The 18,398-nt window shown below is 43.9% G+C and overlaps 1 protein-coding gene across 1 annotated transcript in view; it reads left to right on the top strand.

Moving 5' to 3' along the window:
- The first annotated feature begins 3,166 nt into the window (after positions 1-3,166).
- Positions 3,167-18,398, top strand: part of LOC117366534 (src substrate cortactin-like) — a 49,340-nt gene continuing 34,108 nt past the window's right edge. Inside the window, exons 1-3 of the mRNA XM_033957976.1 lie at positions 3,167-3,366; positions 8,894-8,977; positions 15,099-15,172. Coding sequence (XP_033813867.1) covers positions 8,894-8,977; positions 15,099-15,172 — 158 coding nt within the window. The 5' untranslated portion in view covers positions 3,167-3,366. The remainder of the gene's footprint in view (positions 3,367-8,893; positions 8,978-15,098; positions 15,173-18,398) is intronic.

Below are 18,398 nucleotides of genomic sequence, written 5' to 3'. Positions count from 1 at the left end.
AAAACCATAGCCCCAGGTACGTTAGCTAGATTGTGAGCCCACCCGGGACAGAGAGGGAAAATGCTTGAGTACCTGATTGTAAAAACCGCTTAGATAACCTTGATAGGCGGTATATAAAATCCTAATAAACTTGAAACTTGATTCGCTGTTTTCTATTAAAAAACCATTGTGAATGTGGTGAAACCGCGAATAACATGTTGGGAGACCTGTCCTGTTCCTGAAGGAGAGGCAACACATGGTGAAGAAAGTGCCAGGAATCGGCAATTTTTCTCTATAAACACTTGGAATCGGCGATTTCTCTCTGCAAGTAGATGTAATTTTTTGGGAGGGGAGGAGCCAGCAAGCTAAAAACCGCAAATGCTGAAACCGCGAATACAGAGGGAGAAGTGTACCAACATTAACACATGCCAAGAGTGAACCATTCTGAAGAGTTAGATTTGCCATACGATGGGTCTGAGGTATATTAGAAAAAAGTTAGTGTCCTATTGCTTTCTAACTGCACCCAAGAAATGCAACAGCAATAGGAGAGAATTTTCAGAGACTTTGGCCAGGTAACTAAGCCTTCATTTGTCTGTAATCTGCATACGAGCTTTCACTGCATATGACTTGTACATACAAGGAAAAGATATGGCAGGGAGAGGGGGTGGTCCACCCTGGGCGCCTTGATGGGGTACCGACACCCCCACCCCCGCCTCTTCTCATTCCCCCCCTTCTTTCCCTTCCCCCAAACCTCTAGTTGAAGAAGTTGTTTGCGGCGGTCAAGAATGTGCTCTTAGCGACCCCATCAGCTTTCCCGCTGACATTGCTTCCGGTGCCGTGCGTAGAAAGTGATGTCAGAGGGAGAGTGCGACGGAGTTGCATGGAGCACGATGTTGACCGCCGCAAGCAACAACTTCAACTGGAGGTACAAAGGAAGGGGGATGCACGCAGCAGGCGATTGAGACAGCTCCCACAGGTGGGTGACCCCCGCTGCCTCCTCATTCTTCCTACCCCCCCCAAAGGAAAATGAAATTTAGACTGGACTCAGAGTCCAAAACCCAGACAAACTGATGGGTTAGAAAACTGTCTGACCACCTGGACAGTCCTCCAAAAAGAGGACATGACCGGGTAAATCTGGATGTATGGTAACCCTAGCTTGCCCTGACCAAGCAATTTAACCAGTCTGTGGCCAGACCAAATACTTTTTCCCTTGAGGAGTTCTCTTATATAAGTAGCCCAGCTTCATCTAGAACAGAGGATCTCAACCCAGTACTCGGGACACACCAAACCAGTCTGGTTTTCTATAGGGTTACCATACATCTTGATTTACTCAGATCAGAGGTTTGCATAGGAACGGGGATTGCAGAAATCCTACTGGTCCCATGGGGACCCCACAGGGATTCCCTCCCCCAGATTTACGGGGATCCCCCCAGGTCTACGGGACTCCCACAGGGAACATCCCTAGGTCTATGGGACACCCGTAGGGATTCCCCCCCCCCCCCCCCCCACCCTCCCAGGCTCACAGGACTCCCACGGGGATTGAACCAGGGTTCCTGAGGCCTGGAAAGAGAATTAGTAGAAGATGGGCAAAAGCAGAAACTGGGACCAAGATGATGGAAAAACAAAATGTCCCACCAGCTACAGCAAGGGAGATGTTAATTTTGAGGGGGGCTAAGCTCTAAATGGCCAGTCCTCTTGCATGGTTATGCCATTTTGTGTTTAGCACAAAATGAAGTACTTGCTGAGTTTGTTTTGGGGTTTCCATTTCAGTTTAGGCCCATTTTTCTTATGCAACCATTGTCTTGAAAAGTGCCTCTCTCAATTCTGCTTTAAATGATTTGATGCTGTATTGCTTGATTCTTTACTCATTGCTGCATTAAAAGCCATTTGTGGATCTTGGAAAGACCTCTCACAAGTTACCTATGCTAGATGGTGGAACCAAATTTGTTTGCTCTACAGATATGAGCTTTATATTGCCAAAAAATCCAACTCTTTTAACAAGAAATGGTCGACCCTACAGTCACATGACCTAATGTATATTCTAACTCTTTCTGGTGATGTACGCATCTCTTATTTCTGTTCACTGTTATTTGTTTATATTGTATTTTATTGTTGGTTTAAATAAACTAAGACTTAAAAAAAAAAAAAAAAAAATCAAACTAATTGAAGTAATTGTTGCTTTTTATGGGGACAGGTAACTTTTTTTGGGGGATGGGCGGGAATGGAAGGGATTCCTCATGGGGTCGGGTGAGGCAGAGGAGATTCCTCATGGGGACTGGCAAGGCTGGAGGGGATTCCTCACAGGGTTGGACGGGACAGAGGAGATTCCTTGCGAGGACAGGCAGGATTTCTGTCCCCACGCAACTCTAATTTGGACATGTCCTCTTTTTAGAGGACTGTCCAGGTGGATTTTCAGTTTAGGAGCTCGGGGCCATGTCTATAGGGCCTCCATGCATGCGTGTGGCGTCACGACGTCGCGTCCATGCATGCTCGGAGGTCCTCCAGACACGGCCCCGAGCTCAGGGAAGGAGAGGAAGGGGTTCAGGTGGGGGTGGGGCAGGGACAGAACAGGGTTGGGGGCGGGGCCACATGTCCCATTTTTTTTGCAGGAAGAAATAAGGTAACCCTGGGTTCTCAACCCAATTCTCTGGGCACACCTAATCAGGTTTTCAGGATATTCACAATGAATATGCATGAGATAGATTTGCATACATTTGCATACAAAGGAGGTACTGTATTCAAATCTATCTCATGCATATTCATGGTTGATATCTTGACAATCTGACTGACTAGGTGTGCCCTGAGGACTGGATTGAAAAGCACTGTTCTAGATACAGTATTCAGAATGAATATGCATGAGATAAATTTGCATACACTGCTTCTATTACATGCATCGCTATTGCATGTATATTCATTGTGGGTATTTTGAAACCTAACTGGTTTCCTGTGTCCCATAGACTGGGTTGAGAACTCCTGTTCTGGAATGATATTTTACTGCTTTACCACTCAATACAAAGTACTTTTTCTCCTGCTTAGTTAATTAATGCATTTTTTCTGCTCTTTATAGTAGCCATTCCTGCTCGGAAAAGTAGCAGTTATGTACATGTTCTTGTTCCTGCTGTAGAAGTTTCTGAGGCAAGAGGCAATGATCTGTATTCAAATTTAAGACTGCTTTCCTGAGAGTGATTGGGCTACTGACGGAACAAGACTTTTCGGAAAGCCAAGTGAGCTTAGATGCAGGAAGTGGCTTTTACACATGCAGAGAAGTGAACTGTTAAACAAGGAACTTGAGCAGAGGAATGCACCTTTGAGAAAGAAGCGAAACAGCATTTGCACTGAGTGTGGGCAGAAAAGAATCTGCAAGGCCGAAGCCCAAGCTGAGCTGAGGTAAGTAAGCACACATGTGAAGGTCTACTCTAGAGGCATTCCTCAAAGAAAAGATACAGACTGGTTTAAAGCTACCGAATGAACAAACCCAGCATAAGTTCAGAGGAGCACCCAGGAACACACTGTCAGCAGAAGACAGTGGTGGAAGAAGGGTGGATTTGCAAAGAAGATGGGTTAGGTGTGTAAGTGTAAAGAGAGAAGTGTGAGGGGATGAGTGTGATGGAACGCGCTTCCGGAGAATGTGATAGGCCAGAACACTGTACAGGGGTTCAAGGAGGGTTTGGATAGGTTCCTGGAGAATAAGGGGATAGAGGGGTACAGATATAACTTGAAGTAGGTTATAGAAGTGGTCAGAAACCACTCCACAGGTCGCAGACCTGATGGGCCGCCGCGGGAGCGGACTGCTGGGCGAGATGGACCTCGGTCTGACCCAGTGGAGGCAACTTCTTATGTTCTTATGAGTGACAAAAAAGGCAATATCTCAGGAAGAGTAGGAAGGGAATCTCCCATGGGAGGACAGAATAATGAGGGAGAAACAAGCGAGACTAAGAGGATAGGAGAGCTTCAGCAGATGAAAATGCAGTAGTGGGTGACTGAGAGTTGGTGGGAGCCATGACAGAGTCATATTGGAAGGCTGAATAAGAGAGTCTAATAGAAGAATAAGTCTGTCTTGATCTCTTTTGCCTCTGCGATGTAACTTTGAACTTTATCTTATCCATCCCCAAAGCTTTTCTTTCCTCTCCTTATGATTAGCCTAGACCAGGGGTGTCAAAGTCCCTCATCGAAGGCCGCAATCCAGTCGGGTTTTCAGGATTTCCCCAATGAATATGCATGAGATCTATTAGCATACAATAAAAGCAGTGCATGCAAAAAGATATCATGCATATTCATTGGGGGAAATCCTGAAAACCCAACTGGATTGCGGTCCTCAAGGAGGGACTTTGACACCCCTGGCCTAGACAGTACTTTCTGGAGGAAAACTTCATATGCAATAGGTCTGAGATCTTTAGATATGGCCTCCAAGTGATTTTTTATTTAAGTTGAAGAAATGCCTTTATTGGCCGGGTGCTTCTTACTGACCCCCTAGGTTTCTACCCCTTCACAAGCTGTAGCAGCAAGATCTGTGGTACTATGATCCATCAGTAACAGCTCCCTGAGCATTTTACCCCATTTTTCTTCCCTCGCTATTCTTTCTCTGGAGCCCAACTCTTGGCAACAGCAATGTATAGGAATGAACTATGGAGCAGGGCTCCCTTCAGAATATGGCACATAAATGCCCTGCTTCCCTATATAAGGTGTTGCTGTTATTGTTTATTGAAAGCTTCTATACTGCTACTAATGACTAGGTAGTCAATTCAGAGCTGTTTCTATAATGAGTTTCTATAATGGTGTTACAGTACACGAGCTATGATCAATGGGCTTCTATAATGATTTTACGATACATGAGCTTCAGTAATGGTGATACAATACAATTTATGAACTCCTATGATGGTGTTACGATACATGAGCTATGATCAATGAGCTTCTATTATGGTGTTACGATACATGAGCTTCAGTAATGGTGATACAATACATGAACTATGATCAATGGGCTTCTATTATGGTGTTACGATACATGAGCTTCAGTAATGGTGATACAATACAATTTATGAACTCCTATGATGGTGTTACGATACATGAGCTATGATCAATGAGCTTCAGTAAGGGTGTTGACAATACATGAGTTACAATTTATGAGCTCTTTAATGGTGTTAAATATGTGAGCTTCAGTAATGGTGATGCAATACGAGCTTCTGTGATGGTGTTACGATATATGAGCTTCAGTAATGGTGTTACAATATATGAGCTTTAGTAATTGTGTTATTATACAGTTAGGGTGTTTCTGTGGTGTTTTCCATACATGAGCCTCAGATGGTGTTCTTTGATGGTTTTGAAGCTTTTGGGCATCCTGGTATGGTGCATTTACATATCCTTTACTGCGTATACAGTATTTACACACTATCTTCATGCCATTTTAGAATACTAAATTTACCCTATATCTACATTCATTTTACATGCCATAATCCATGTGTTAAGTAGGAATCCTTCCCTCGCCGGTACTCGAAGGCCATCTCCTCAGTATCTCTAGCTCCAGCCGACCTGGAGATTAAATCTAGATCTCCCACATAAAAACACCCAGCAATGGCACTAGATCACTGGAGCAATAGTAAAATTGAGAAAAAAATGTAGTTCATTTTCTTTGATCTTCCCTCAAAATGTTCAGATTTGGCGCAACTGATAATTTTAGCAGCTTGGGATTTTAACTACTAATTGTACTGAAATAATAAGACCTAAATAGCACTAGAGATTATGGAAAAATCACCAGTGTCTGAGATGTATACACCGACCATGTTTTGGTGTCTCAAATTCCGAAATTAGTTCTTCTCAGTCCTTCCTGCTAGTCAGAGTTTTTGGATCACCATACAATAAATATGCATGAGACAGGTTTGCATATAATGGGTCTGTGTTATATGCAGATGCATCTTATACAACCTATGTATTTTGCTGAAAATCTGAATGGTACTAGGGAGAATTGAGACGCACTGCCTTAGGAGTCCGCAGTGCCTCCAGAAGAGGTTTAAGAAGCATCTCATGAGACTAAGGTGGAGGAATGCTAATCTTTTATTAGGCTATGAGTCACTGTGGCAAAAAAATCAATAACAAAAAAACATTTAATGAGAAATCAGAAAACAGTGTCCTAGTCATTCTTTATGGAACGTTACAAAGTTCTGCCTGGGTTGCTTCTTCACTGGAGTTTGTTTACAATTTGAGCAACTCAGATGAGAAGGAACTTCCCAGCCTGCAGGGCAAACATTTCTCAAAAGGTTCCTTCTCACATTTCTAGCCTCCTCTCTCTTGTCTTCCTTGAACTCACATGTGATCACTTGCTTTTCCGGGTCCTAGCTCAAGGCCTGTTTTCGAGTAGGTAGTTAAGTCCCTGCCCCAGAGGTCTAAGTTGATACCTGAGGCAATGAAGGGCGAAGTGACTCTAATTCTCACACTTATGATTTCTTCTAGATAAATTCCTGAAAGATAGGGGTATTGAGGGATACAGATAGAGGTAGAGATGGGATATAGAGAGAGTTTAGATAGAGACCAAGGGGATTTAAGGGTTCAGATGATCACCGTACAGGTCATGGGCCTGATGGGCCGCCGCGGGTGCGGACTGCTGGGCGCGATGGACCTCTGGTCTGACTCAGCAGAGGCAACTTCTTATGTTCTTATGTTCTTATGTTGTCAGCTTCCTGCTTTCTTCCATCTCTAACTTTTGCACGCAGTCTGCCTGTATAACTTAGGCGGGTAACTGCAAGCTGAACTAACCCTGGCCTACTTTTCTGGTGCCTATATTTCACGGTGGCATGATTTTCTATAGGGCGCCGTCACGTGATTGACACCCTATAGTGCCCTATAGAGAATCTGAGCCTCAGTTCTATTCTAAAGTGGGCACTCCTCCAGATCCACCAGAAATCCATGCAGCAATTGCCGGGTTCTTTGACTGTTTTCTCACTCGTTCCATCCCCTGTGAACTGGCAGAAGCACTGATAAAAGAAAACATCAATGAACATTTTGAAAAAAACGAACTTCTGATAACCAACCAACATGGTTTCTGTAGGGGGAGATCGGGCCTGACTAACTTATTGCACTTCTTCGAGGGAATTAACAAACAGATGGACAGAGGAGACCCCATAGACATCATATACCTAGATTTCCAGAAAGCCTTTGACAAGGTGCCTCATGAACGTCTACTCCGGAAACTGAAGAACCATGGGGTGGACGGAGACGTGCATAGATGGATCAGAATCTGGTTAGAGGGTAGGAAACAGAGGGTAGGGGTGAAGGGCCACTACTCAGACTGGAGGAAGGTCACAAGTGGTGTTCCACAGGGCTCGGTGCTCGGGCCGCTGCTTTTTAATATATTCATAAATGATCTAGAAACAGGAACGAAGTGTGAGATAATAAAATTTGCGGACGACACCAAACTATTTAGTGGAGCTCGGACAAAGGAGGACTGCGAAGAATTGCAAAGGGACTTGGACAAACTAGGGGAATGGGCAGAGAGATGGCAGATGAAGTTCAATGTTGAGAAGTGTAAAGTATTGCATGTGGGAAGCAGAAACCTGAGGTACAATTATACGATGGGAGGGATGTTATTGAATGAAAGTACCCAAGAAAGGGACTTGGGGGTAATGGTGGACATGACAATGAAGCCGACGGCACAGTGCACAGCGGCCGCTAAGAGAGCGAATAGAATGCTAGGTATAATCAAGAAGGGTATTACAACCAGAACGAAAGAAGTTATCCTGCCGCTGTACCGGGCAATGGTGCGTCCACATCTAGAGTACTGCGTCCAATATTGGTCACCGTACCTTAAGAAGGATATGGCGTTACTCGAGAGAGTTCAGAGGAGAGCGACACGTCTGATTAAGGGGATGGAAAACCTTTCATACGCTGAGAGATTGGCGAAACTGGGTCTCTTTTCCCTGGAGAAGAGGAGACTTAGAGGGGATATGATAGAGACTTACAAGATCATGAAGGGCATAGAGAGAGTAGAGAAGGATAGATTCTTCAAACTTTCAGAAAATAAAAAAACAAGAGGGCATTCGAAAAAGTTGAAAGGGGACAGATTCAAAACGAATGCTAGGAAGTTCTTCTTTACCCAACGTGGCGGACGCCTGGAATGCGCTTCCAGAGGACGTTATAGGGCAGAGTACGGTACTGGGGTTTAAGAAAGGATTGGGCAATTTCCTGCTGGAAAAGGGGATAGAGGGGTATAGATAGAGGATTACTGCACAGGTCCTGGACCTGTTGGGCCGCCGCGTGAGCGAACTGCTGGGCGTGATGGACCTCAGGTCTGACCCAGCGGAGGCATTTCTTATGTTCTTATGTCACACACTTCATCGTTCTTGATGGTGCAGGGGGGGCCAGGGGAGCAAAGAGCCAAAGACCAAGGCTCAGTTTCCTTCCACAGAGGGCTCTCTCCCTACTGCGTGTACTAGGCGAAAGGATCAGCCCTGGTTTCTAGAAACTGCAAGAGCTTTCCAAGTAAAAAATGTACGCACCTAACACTGTTAGAGGCAATTAGACCTTAGAACCTTCCAATTCAAAGCTTCCTTTTGTTAGGCCCTGCTTCCTACACTTTTCATACGAGTTTGAACGACATTAGGCATTTTCTTATGACTTGCCTTTACCCACTATCCTATATTGCTATAGCAGTTTCTACCCCCCCCCCTTACCTTTGCTACGATGACTGTGTCCCTCGCTCTAAATTATGTTTAGATTGTAAGCCGCACTGAAGATCTGTCCATTGGGCAGTGTAGTAAATTCTAAATAAACTTGGAATCTTGCCAAGCTGTGTCTGTCTTCTATGTGTATATTTCCCCATCCCAGGGCAGGTACAATATGAGTATGAGAACAACGTCTACTTGGCCACCTTCGTATTGCTTCATCTTCTCTAGAAACCTACGACGCCTTTTATTCTTCCTTGCAGATGTGGAAGTCCGTGGTGGGTCACAGTGTGACTGTGAAGGAAGACACTAAGGGGGATGACTGGGAAACAGATCCCGATTTCGTGGTGAGTTTTCTCCCTTATTTGTATCCTTCACTTTTAAATCATCAGCAACTAGGAGATCTCGCTTCTTGAGGAGTAAAGCCTGAGCCTTAAGTGGTTCTGTGATTTGTTAACAGGTCAAGGATGTTGAAAAAACTGGAAATTGAGACTAATTTCCCCTTCTTCCCTTTTCCCAGGGCTGATTCACTAAGGATAATTTTCTGTTCTCTATCTATGGAAGAAAACCTTAGCAAGTTGGACCCTGAACCTGTTACTCGCATTATTTATTGATTTATTCAATTTTCTATACCGTTCTCCCAGGGGAGCTCAGGACATGAGGGGAAATTCTATAACTGAGTGCCATAATTTGAACATGCTGATGCCATATACTGAGTACTATTTCTATAACAGCATCCGTGCATCCAGATACCATAATGTAATGTAATTTATTTCTTATATACCGCTAAACTCCGTTAGGATTCTAAGCGGTTTACAGAAAATAGACAATAGTGTGCATTAAAATTATAAGTAATATAGGTTTACAGAGAAATATACATTAAAGGATACAATAAAAATAAGATAAATAAATAAAGAATAGGTATTTAGAAATTCCCTTACTGTCCCGAAGGCTCACAATCTAACTAGGTGATGGGATTTGATATACCACTTTTCTATGGCTTCAATCAAGATGATTTATATATTATAGGGGTCCTTTTATTAAGGCATGCTAACTGATTTAGCATGCACTAGAGATTAGTGTTCGCTAAATTGATTAGCGTGCCTTAATAAAAAGACCCCATATTTAGATACTTATTTTGGACCTGGGGCAATGAAGGATTAAGTAACTTGCCCAGAGTTGCAAAGAGCTGCCATGGAAATCAAGCCCAGTTCCCCCAGTTCTCAGGCCACTGCACTAGCCATTAGGCCACCCCCCTCCACTCCAGCATTGGTGCGCTCAAATAAGTATGAATTGTTATGGCATGTCTATGGCAGGCGTAACTGCTGGTCCCTAAATACTGCATTTGAGCTCTTAACTCACAGCAGTTGTCCTCAATCCAGTTCTCAGGGACCAGTTGGGTTTCCGGGATATCCACAATGATTATGTTCTACTGGTTCTTCTATTCCGTCTTTACCTAATTAGTTCAAGGACGGATAACAAAAGTAGAAACCAGGCCAACTTGTCCAGAAATTACAGAATTAGATAGTAGAAACTTATATTACAATAATTGAGCCCAAGTAAATTAAATCATGTTGAAACAACAAAAAATATTTTTAACTTTTCTAAACCAAAAATAATTCCTGGAAGAACGCAGTTCTAAAGAAAGCTGGTTCCAGAAACTAGCCAATTGATTGATATTGAACAGACAAAGAACATTGTCTAATAGATTTTATTTTCTAACCATAGATTCTTATAATCACAGCTATAATCCAATTAGAAATTTTTAATTTATAATTGTGCAAAATACATTGTTTAAAATATATTTGTGAAGTGCTCAGACCAGGAAACCCATATATTAGTGATGTCACTATAATGAGGTTTGCAAGGGGACCATCATCGCCTTCACAAGTCCCCTACCCTCCCTAAATACTAAAGCCTATCTAATAAGTACATTCAGGTTGCGGTACTTATCTGTGTTGGGGAGCAATTAGATGTTGACTCTCATTGGTGACTTGTTAAAATTAAAGTGCAGGTGCTTCAGTAAAATCCTGAATATTTTTTTCTTTTCTTAACTAAATTCCCGTCCCTCCGACCCGGATTTCGTTTCTTCGTCAGGGAGGGACACTAAGAAAAAATCAAACAAACAGTGTGTATCAACTTAAAAATAAATTTAATAATGGTGACTTTAAAATCTAAAATCTAAACACTATTGAGTTCATAAAGAGCCCTTTATTCAAGTTCTTATAAACATCTTAAATTCAAATATTACCTTGTAAAGGCTCACTGAGTACAGGAACAGTCAAATTTTACTGAAGCACCTGCACTTTAATTTTAACAAGTCACCAATGAGAGTCAACATCTAATTGCTCCCCAACACAGATAAGTACCGCAACCTGAATGTACTTATTAGATAGGCTTTAGTATTTAGGGAGGGTAGGGGACTTGTGAAGGCGATGATGGTCCCCTTGCAAACCTCATTATAGTGACATCACTAATATATGGGTTTCCTGGTCTGAGCACTTCACAAATATATTTTAAACAATATATTTTGCACAATTATAAATTAAAAATTTCTAATTGGATTATAGCTGTGATTATAAGAATATATAGTAATTAGTGTCACAGATTGCAAAGAAACTTATCTCTCTAATCTGTAGTTAATTTTCTAACCTTAGGAAATTTCAGTTGAAAAGAGTTTCTTGTTTGATATTTAGAAAGAGGACTCAGCAGTAAGGTCACTAGATTAACCAAGTAACTAGGGGCATTACCTGCCATAATCTTAAAAACTGTGACTCCTAGTTTGAATTTTAATCTAGTTTCTAAAGGTAACCAATGAAGTTTACTATAATAGGGTTGTAAATGCTCAAATTTCCACAAGCCAAATATTAATCTTACAGCTGAATTTTGAACTAATTGCAATCGATTAATAAGAAATTTGGAACAAATAACCAATACCAGGCGGCAATTCTCATCTATCATGGACAAAATCAAGGACTGCACCAAAATCCTAAAAGGTTCGATCTCAAAATATTTCCTTATAGATCTCAGTTTTCTCATTATCAAAAAAACATTGTTTAACCACAAAGGCCTGCATTCTATAAATGGTGCTGATATGGGCAGCTGCCTAAAGAGTGGCTGCCGATCATGGGTCAATCATGTTTTGGCGCTGTTTCCCGAATCACGCCTGCAGGAGAGATAGGCTGGAAATGTAAGCCAGGGTTTGCCATGCCTACCTTTCCGATGCCTATCATTTGCATGAATCACGCCTACGGAAGGGCTATGGGCTGCCTAATGCCACTTGCGGCATTGCCCGTGCCTACAGTGGCGTTTGGCGGCCTAAATCGCGCCTGAGTAGATGCAATTCCAGTGCTAATTTTTTAGGTGCCGGTATGCACCCTGAATCTCGGTTAAAAACATTAAAATATCTGCCCAAAGTTGAGACTCTGGGCCAAACTGTACATGATAGCACATAGAAACATAGAAACATAGAAAAAGCGGCAGAAAAGGGCTATAGCCCACCAAGTCTGCCCATTCCAAGTATCATGAGAGAGATTTGCATACCAAGAAGGCAGTACATGCAAATTCCTTTCATGCATAATAATAATAATAACAGCTTATATACTGCAATACTGTGAAGTTCTATGCGGTTTACAAAGATTAAACAAAGGTACAAATTGATTGACTTTAAGAGGGGAGGAAGAAAGAGGGTTAATAGGACAGGAAATCCATTTTTGATTAGAGAGTGATCAATAGAACAAGTTAATCGCTATAGAGGGGAGAGAGAAGAGAGGATCAGTTATCTAGATACTTTAGGAACAGGTGTGTTTTCAGACGTTTCCTAAATTCCTCATAAGTAGTGGGCGAAAGCAATTGTTCTAGGTCTTTACCCCATGATGCTGCTTCAATGTGAATATCCTGAAAACCCGACTGGCCAGGTGGTCCCTGGGGACTGGTTTGAAAATCACTGTCAGAGATTCTGTAAGTTACTTGTGCAACAGAGAGACCCACCCATTGCCTGCATATGCTCCGCCCACATGTTTACTCCTGTAATCCTAAATGCTAAGCAACTTAAGTTATAGAATAACCCCTAGCTGTGCTTAGTATTCTATAATGTACACATGCAATCAGTGCCTAAATTTAAGCACCAAGGCACAGAACAGGAGTGGCCAACCTTGGTCTTCAAGGGTCGCACCGCAGTCATGTTTTCAGGATTTCCCCATGGGTGTGGCCTTTGGGATCTGGAAAGAAGGCCCAAGACTCTGGTTGGCCTTGGTGCCTAAAGCCCCTCCTAAGGAAGGGGCCTTAGGCGCCTGGACCAATCAAGGCCTTAGGACCCTCCCCGATGCATTCCAGGATGCACTGGTAAGGGGAAGACCCGCCATTCTGAAGAGATAGGCCTGCCGGCTAGAGGGAGTATGCATACCTCTGGCCAGTCTTGCTGAATAAGGTCCGGGGGGGGGGAGGGGTCCAGGGATTGTTTCAGGGTTTGCGGCAGGAGGGATTGGGCATCCTTCCTGCCATGATCAGTTTAGCGGCCGCGCCTATTTGAAACCTAGGCCAACATTATGCTGGCCTACATTTCAGGCACCTATCGTGGCCCTAGGGAAATGTCTAGGGCTGCTTAAGCTCGCCTAAGGCTATTTCTGGGTGAAACCATGCCCACGCCCAGCCTTGGGCGAGCTTAAACATCCCTAGTTGCCTCCCTGCACCCCTGACAGACGCCTACAATGTAGGCGGCCTGCCTCGGGTTGCTTGTTTTTAGAAAACCTTTTATTTTTTGGGAAAACATGCGTTCCGATTGGCTGCTTAGAGAGTGGTAGGACACCTACCGCTGTCTACAGTCGGGATTCTGTTTATAGAGTTTGGCCTTTAGATATCATATCGAAAATGCCCTTCCACGTGTCTTTATAAGATACCAGCACAAAAGCAACTGAAATATGGCTGTAGACATTTAAACCTGCTCGGAAGCTGGTCTAAATATACATGGCTGAAGTAGGCATGTAATTGTATATTTTATGACCTGTGTGTGGATGCTTGAATCTGCCTGTGCTCTGTCCAAATACCAACCTATCCTGGTCATGTACCCCTGGATTCTATCGCACCCAAATTTCTGCATCCAGCTCTGTGCATACATCACAAATGCACACACTATTCTATAAAGCATGGCAACTAACTTCATTCGTGTGTATCTGAAAAGGGACAGGAACCATGAGCATATGGATTTTTAAAATTTATCCAAAGTGCACCTAAGTTGGGTGCTAACATTTACATCTGCTTTTAGCAGTCATAAGTACAGTGCCCAAAAGTTAGGCGCAGGATCCACGCCAAACACTATTCTACGAGGACATGCTCCATTTGTAGAACAGCGTTTAGCGCTCAGGTTTTTCGGCAATGAGTTTTTGGCACCATTTATTGAATTCCCTCCATAATGGGTAATTTTATAAGAGACATTTATAGGCATATATCTACTGTATAGTATGCTTGAAAAACTCTCTAGAAACATTATCCCCTTATAGTTCCAGGACAAAATTACATTATTGGATCCACAGTAGCTACTCTAGTTACATTACATTACATCCCACCAATACCTTTCAGTTCTAGGCAGTTTACAACAAGAAATTAGCCTGGGCATTCCTAGGGAGATTACAAGGTTGATAGCTGTAGTATGCGTCGGGATCTGGGAATGGTTTTTAGCACAGAGAGCCACACTGAATGGCCCATGCTGCTCCCGACGCTCATAGGAACTCTATGAGCGTCGGGAGCAGTTCAGGCCATCCAGCACGGCTCACCGAGCTACAAACTGCTAGCGCAGTTTGATAGAAGAGGCCTTAATTTCAGTTGGATGGGAAAAAAAGTATAACTGTATTTTCACTAATCTCTAAAATAAAGGGCCCCAGCTTAAGAACTCCTGCCTTAGGTGCCCATAGATCAATATTTTTAAACCTCCTGCTATCCCATAGGTAGCACTGAGTTTGGTAACATCCAAATAATGCTGTGAAACATTAGAAACGGCCTAGTCACGAGAAATCCAAAATGGCGCAGTGGTGAAAGGACATGTTGAAAGGTTATGGCTATAGTGGCACTTTTCTATTATATATATAAAGTTTAAGAGAGGAGGTCAGACTTTTGATCATTCTTAGCCTAGTTTGAGAAATATAATTCATTCTGAAAGAGAAAATGACAAAAATGTCTGGACTCTGGCATTGAATTTTAGGGTTTGCAGAGCCAGCTAGCATGTGGAGGGGCAGTTTCCAAAAGTCATTTACCCAGGTGAATCATCTATTTGAAAATTGCCGCTATCCACATGCTCATGGTTCTTTGAGCAGCTTTCAAGACCTATTGGTTTGTCTCTAGACTGTGCCTACTCTTTGCTGCTCTCCAGAAAGAGCTGTCTGAGGTGTCGACCTAGTTTTGCTTAGTAGTAAACCAACCCGGTTTGCAATGTTTCTAAGATAATTTGATGCTTGTTGCTGGTTTGTTTTTCAGAATGATATCTCAGAAAAGGAGCAGAGATGGGGAGCAAAAACCATAGAAGGTTCTGGACGTGCTGAGCACATAAAGTATGTTCACTTGTTCAACCCTTGTCCTTAGCCCTCAGGAAAAACCTGTGTTTCCCCGAAAATAAGACCTATCCTGAAAATAAGCCCTAGCATGATTTTTTTAAAGATGCTCCTAATATAAGCCATACCCCAAAAAGAAGCCCTAGTTAAGATCGACCCCTTAAGCCCCCCCACCCCCCAAATGTTCCCAATACTCATCGACTCCATCCCTTACACTAGTGCTGCCCGATTCGCCAAAAAATCAAACTCGTCAATTCAGCGACCCCCCCCACCCCGGTGAGACCCGACATAACTCTGCTCCGAGGCCTCCTCAAGCAGCAGGGGCACCAGCGCACTGAACAGGCTGCTTCGCGGCCTTCCCCACCGGGGTCTTCCCCATCAGGACCTTCCCTCTGCCACTTCACTGATGACATCAGTGATGCGACAGGGGGAAGGCCGTGAAGCAGCCCGTTCAGAGCTCTGCCACCCCCTGTTGTTTTTGGAGGCCTCGGAGCAGAGGTATGTCAGTCTCATGGTGGGAGGGTCGGTGGGATTCTGCCGCACAGGGGGATGGGAGGGAGGGAGGGATAGAAATATGCTGCACAAGGGGATGAGTGAGAGGAGAGGAAAGATGCTGTACGGGGGGAGGGGGGAGAGAAAGGAAAGAGGAAGAATTGGGGTGGAGGGCAGGAAGGGAGAGATGATTGTTCTGAATGAAAAAAATAAGACATCCCCCGAAAATAAGCCCTAATGTGTTTTTTGGAGCCAAAATTAATATAAGACCGGGTCTTATTTTCAGGGTAACACGGTATATGGGCGGTGGTAGGAAGAATAGATATGTGAGATTCTCATGGTATCTTTCCATCTTTTTTACACATATTCAGATATGTGTATATAACAAGCACATCATTCTTACATAGTTTTTATGTGGAACTCAAATATTTTCTGAGTAAATATTACACCTCATATGTGCACAATTGGGATAAGAACGGATTGAATGATAGGGAGCGGAGAGCGGCAGCAGAGTGTCACAGGGATCTGTTCTAGTACTGGTTCCATTCAAAATGGTCATAATTAGTATTAAAGAGAATCTAGAGGGGGAAACTGTCTCTTTGTAAATTACACTAATATCGGTGCCAGGGTCAACACACTAATGCAAAGTGGAAAAACAGAACAGTTTTATGAAAGTGTAAGGAATGGTCAAGAGTATGGTCGCTAGGACGGAATCTAAAAAAGTACTCCCGCTGTGAAGAGCTAAGTCCAGCGCCAGGCAGAGTTCTATGGTCTGTGGGCCGGATTCTTAAAACTTACCGTGCCTTTAACCATAGGCATCCCAACTGGTCCATTCGACAGCAGTAGTATGCCTACCGAAGCCTACAGTCGGGAAGCCATTTTTAGAATCAGGCCACCAGTTTACAGAATAGGTGCTTTATACACGCAATGCTAATTAGTTGCAATTATTAGCACTAATTGATATGATCAATGGCTTTCAAGATCATTCACGGAATCCTGCCTCCTCTTATCCCACTGTCTTTCAACTCCTCCAGTCCCGACTCCTCCAGAACTGCCCAAAGGCTTAAACTAGCCTTCCCCTCTCCACGCGGCATCCACTATTCAGGCAAACTGGGAAAATCCCTTCTCTTCAAAATCACAGGTCTTTGGAACGACCTCACCACCTCACTGCGGAACCTGAGCTCCCTTCAGTTATTCCGCAAACAACTGAAAACCTGGCTTTTCAGCAAATTGTAGCTCTATCCTTCCCCCCTTTCTCTCCCCCCTTCTACACATAAGTTCATGTAATCCTTTTTCTTCTTCTCTACCCACTATTTTAAGTTCTTGTAAACCGTGTCGAGCTCCATTCTCATGGAGATGATGCGGTATATAAACTTAAGGTTTAGATTAGATTAGATTAGATATGTATCTCCAATTAAGTGATAATATGTAGCTCCAATTAGCTAATTATGTTATACACGTAATTGGACCTAGGGCTAGATTCATCAACCTGCCCGATCGGACCCGATCCAGGCAGGTCTGACGAATTCTGGAAGCTAAAATATGCAGATGGGGGCGATCGGAGGAACGCCTCTATCTGCTGGCACGGATCGTTTTCTGCGATCCCCACGCATGCGAATGCCCGTTGAAGCCATGATCTTTTTTTTCTCTTCTTTTTTTTAACTTTAAACTTTTTTTTAAATTAGTTTTTAGCCCTGCAAGCCCGTGGTTTTAACCCATGGGGAAGTGCAGGAGAGATTCGGGGAAATCAGGGCAGAGAACTGGGGCGGCGATGCGGCGAACAGGCAAGAGAGGGCGGCGAGCAGGGCTTCCAGAGTTGGAAAGACGTTTTCGACTGGTCCCCAGCAGTCGCTTCTTCAGTTGATCGGCCAGCCCAATCGGATCATGAATTTTGTGTTGTGAATCATGTCCCTGCCTACTTTGCATGCGTGTCTCCTCATTTGCATGCACGGATTTGAAGCGGATCGCAGGAGAGGGAAATCTGGTCATAAACTGATCGGTACATGATCGGTTTGCTTTGTGAATCTAGCCCCTATTCTATTCAACTTTAGGCCCCATTTATAGAATTTGGGGGACAGTGAATTGCCCAAGATCACAAGGCGTGGCCGTGGCAGAGGTAGGATTCATCCTCTGGCTTTCCTGATTCCTCAGCCTGGTGCTCTAGCCACAAGGCTGATTCTTCTCCCATAATGCAGTGGCGTAAGGAGGGCAGGGGAGGCAGAGCGCCATCTTCATAAGGGTGCTGGCACCTCTCCATCTTCCCATGCCGTGCTCGCGCTCTCCCTTCTCCACCCCCGTACTCCTTTAAATCTTTGCCAGTGTGAGCAGTGTCTCCAGACTGCTGCTCACGCCGGCCTGGCTGCCCTCTAAAATTACTTCCTGGTTGTGGGGCCAGGAAGTAACAGAGGGAAAGTCAACGCCGGAGCGAGAAGCTGGCCCTGGAAGATGCTCGTGCTGACGAAGATTTAAAGCGTTACGGGGAGAAGAGAGGGTGCGAGTGTGGCAGGGGGCGAGGAAGGTTGAGGGGAACACACAGAAGGAGCAGGAGGTGGAAAGAGGGGGGCGGGATAGGCACCACCACCCCCGAGCACCTCCTACCCTCGCTACGTCACTGGTAAAATGTTTGTTTTTTACCAAGACTCCAAAGGTTCAGGGACAGCGCAGTGCACACTAATAGTCTCTGTGGTAACATAATTTCCTGTACCAGTCCTAGATAATCTGAGTCAAAGGCAAA

This window comes from Geotrypetes seraphini, chromosome 9 (assembly GCF_902459505.1).
Source record: "Geotrypetes seraphini chromosome 9, aGeoSer1.1, whole genome shotgun sequence".
Taxonomy (NCBI): domain Eukaryota; kingdom Metazoa; phylum Chordata; class Amphibia; order Gymnophiona; family Dermophiidae; genus Geotrypetes; species Geotrypetes seraphini.
This window is presented reverse-complemented; position numbering and strand designations above follow the sequence as displayed.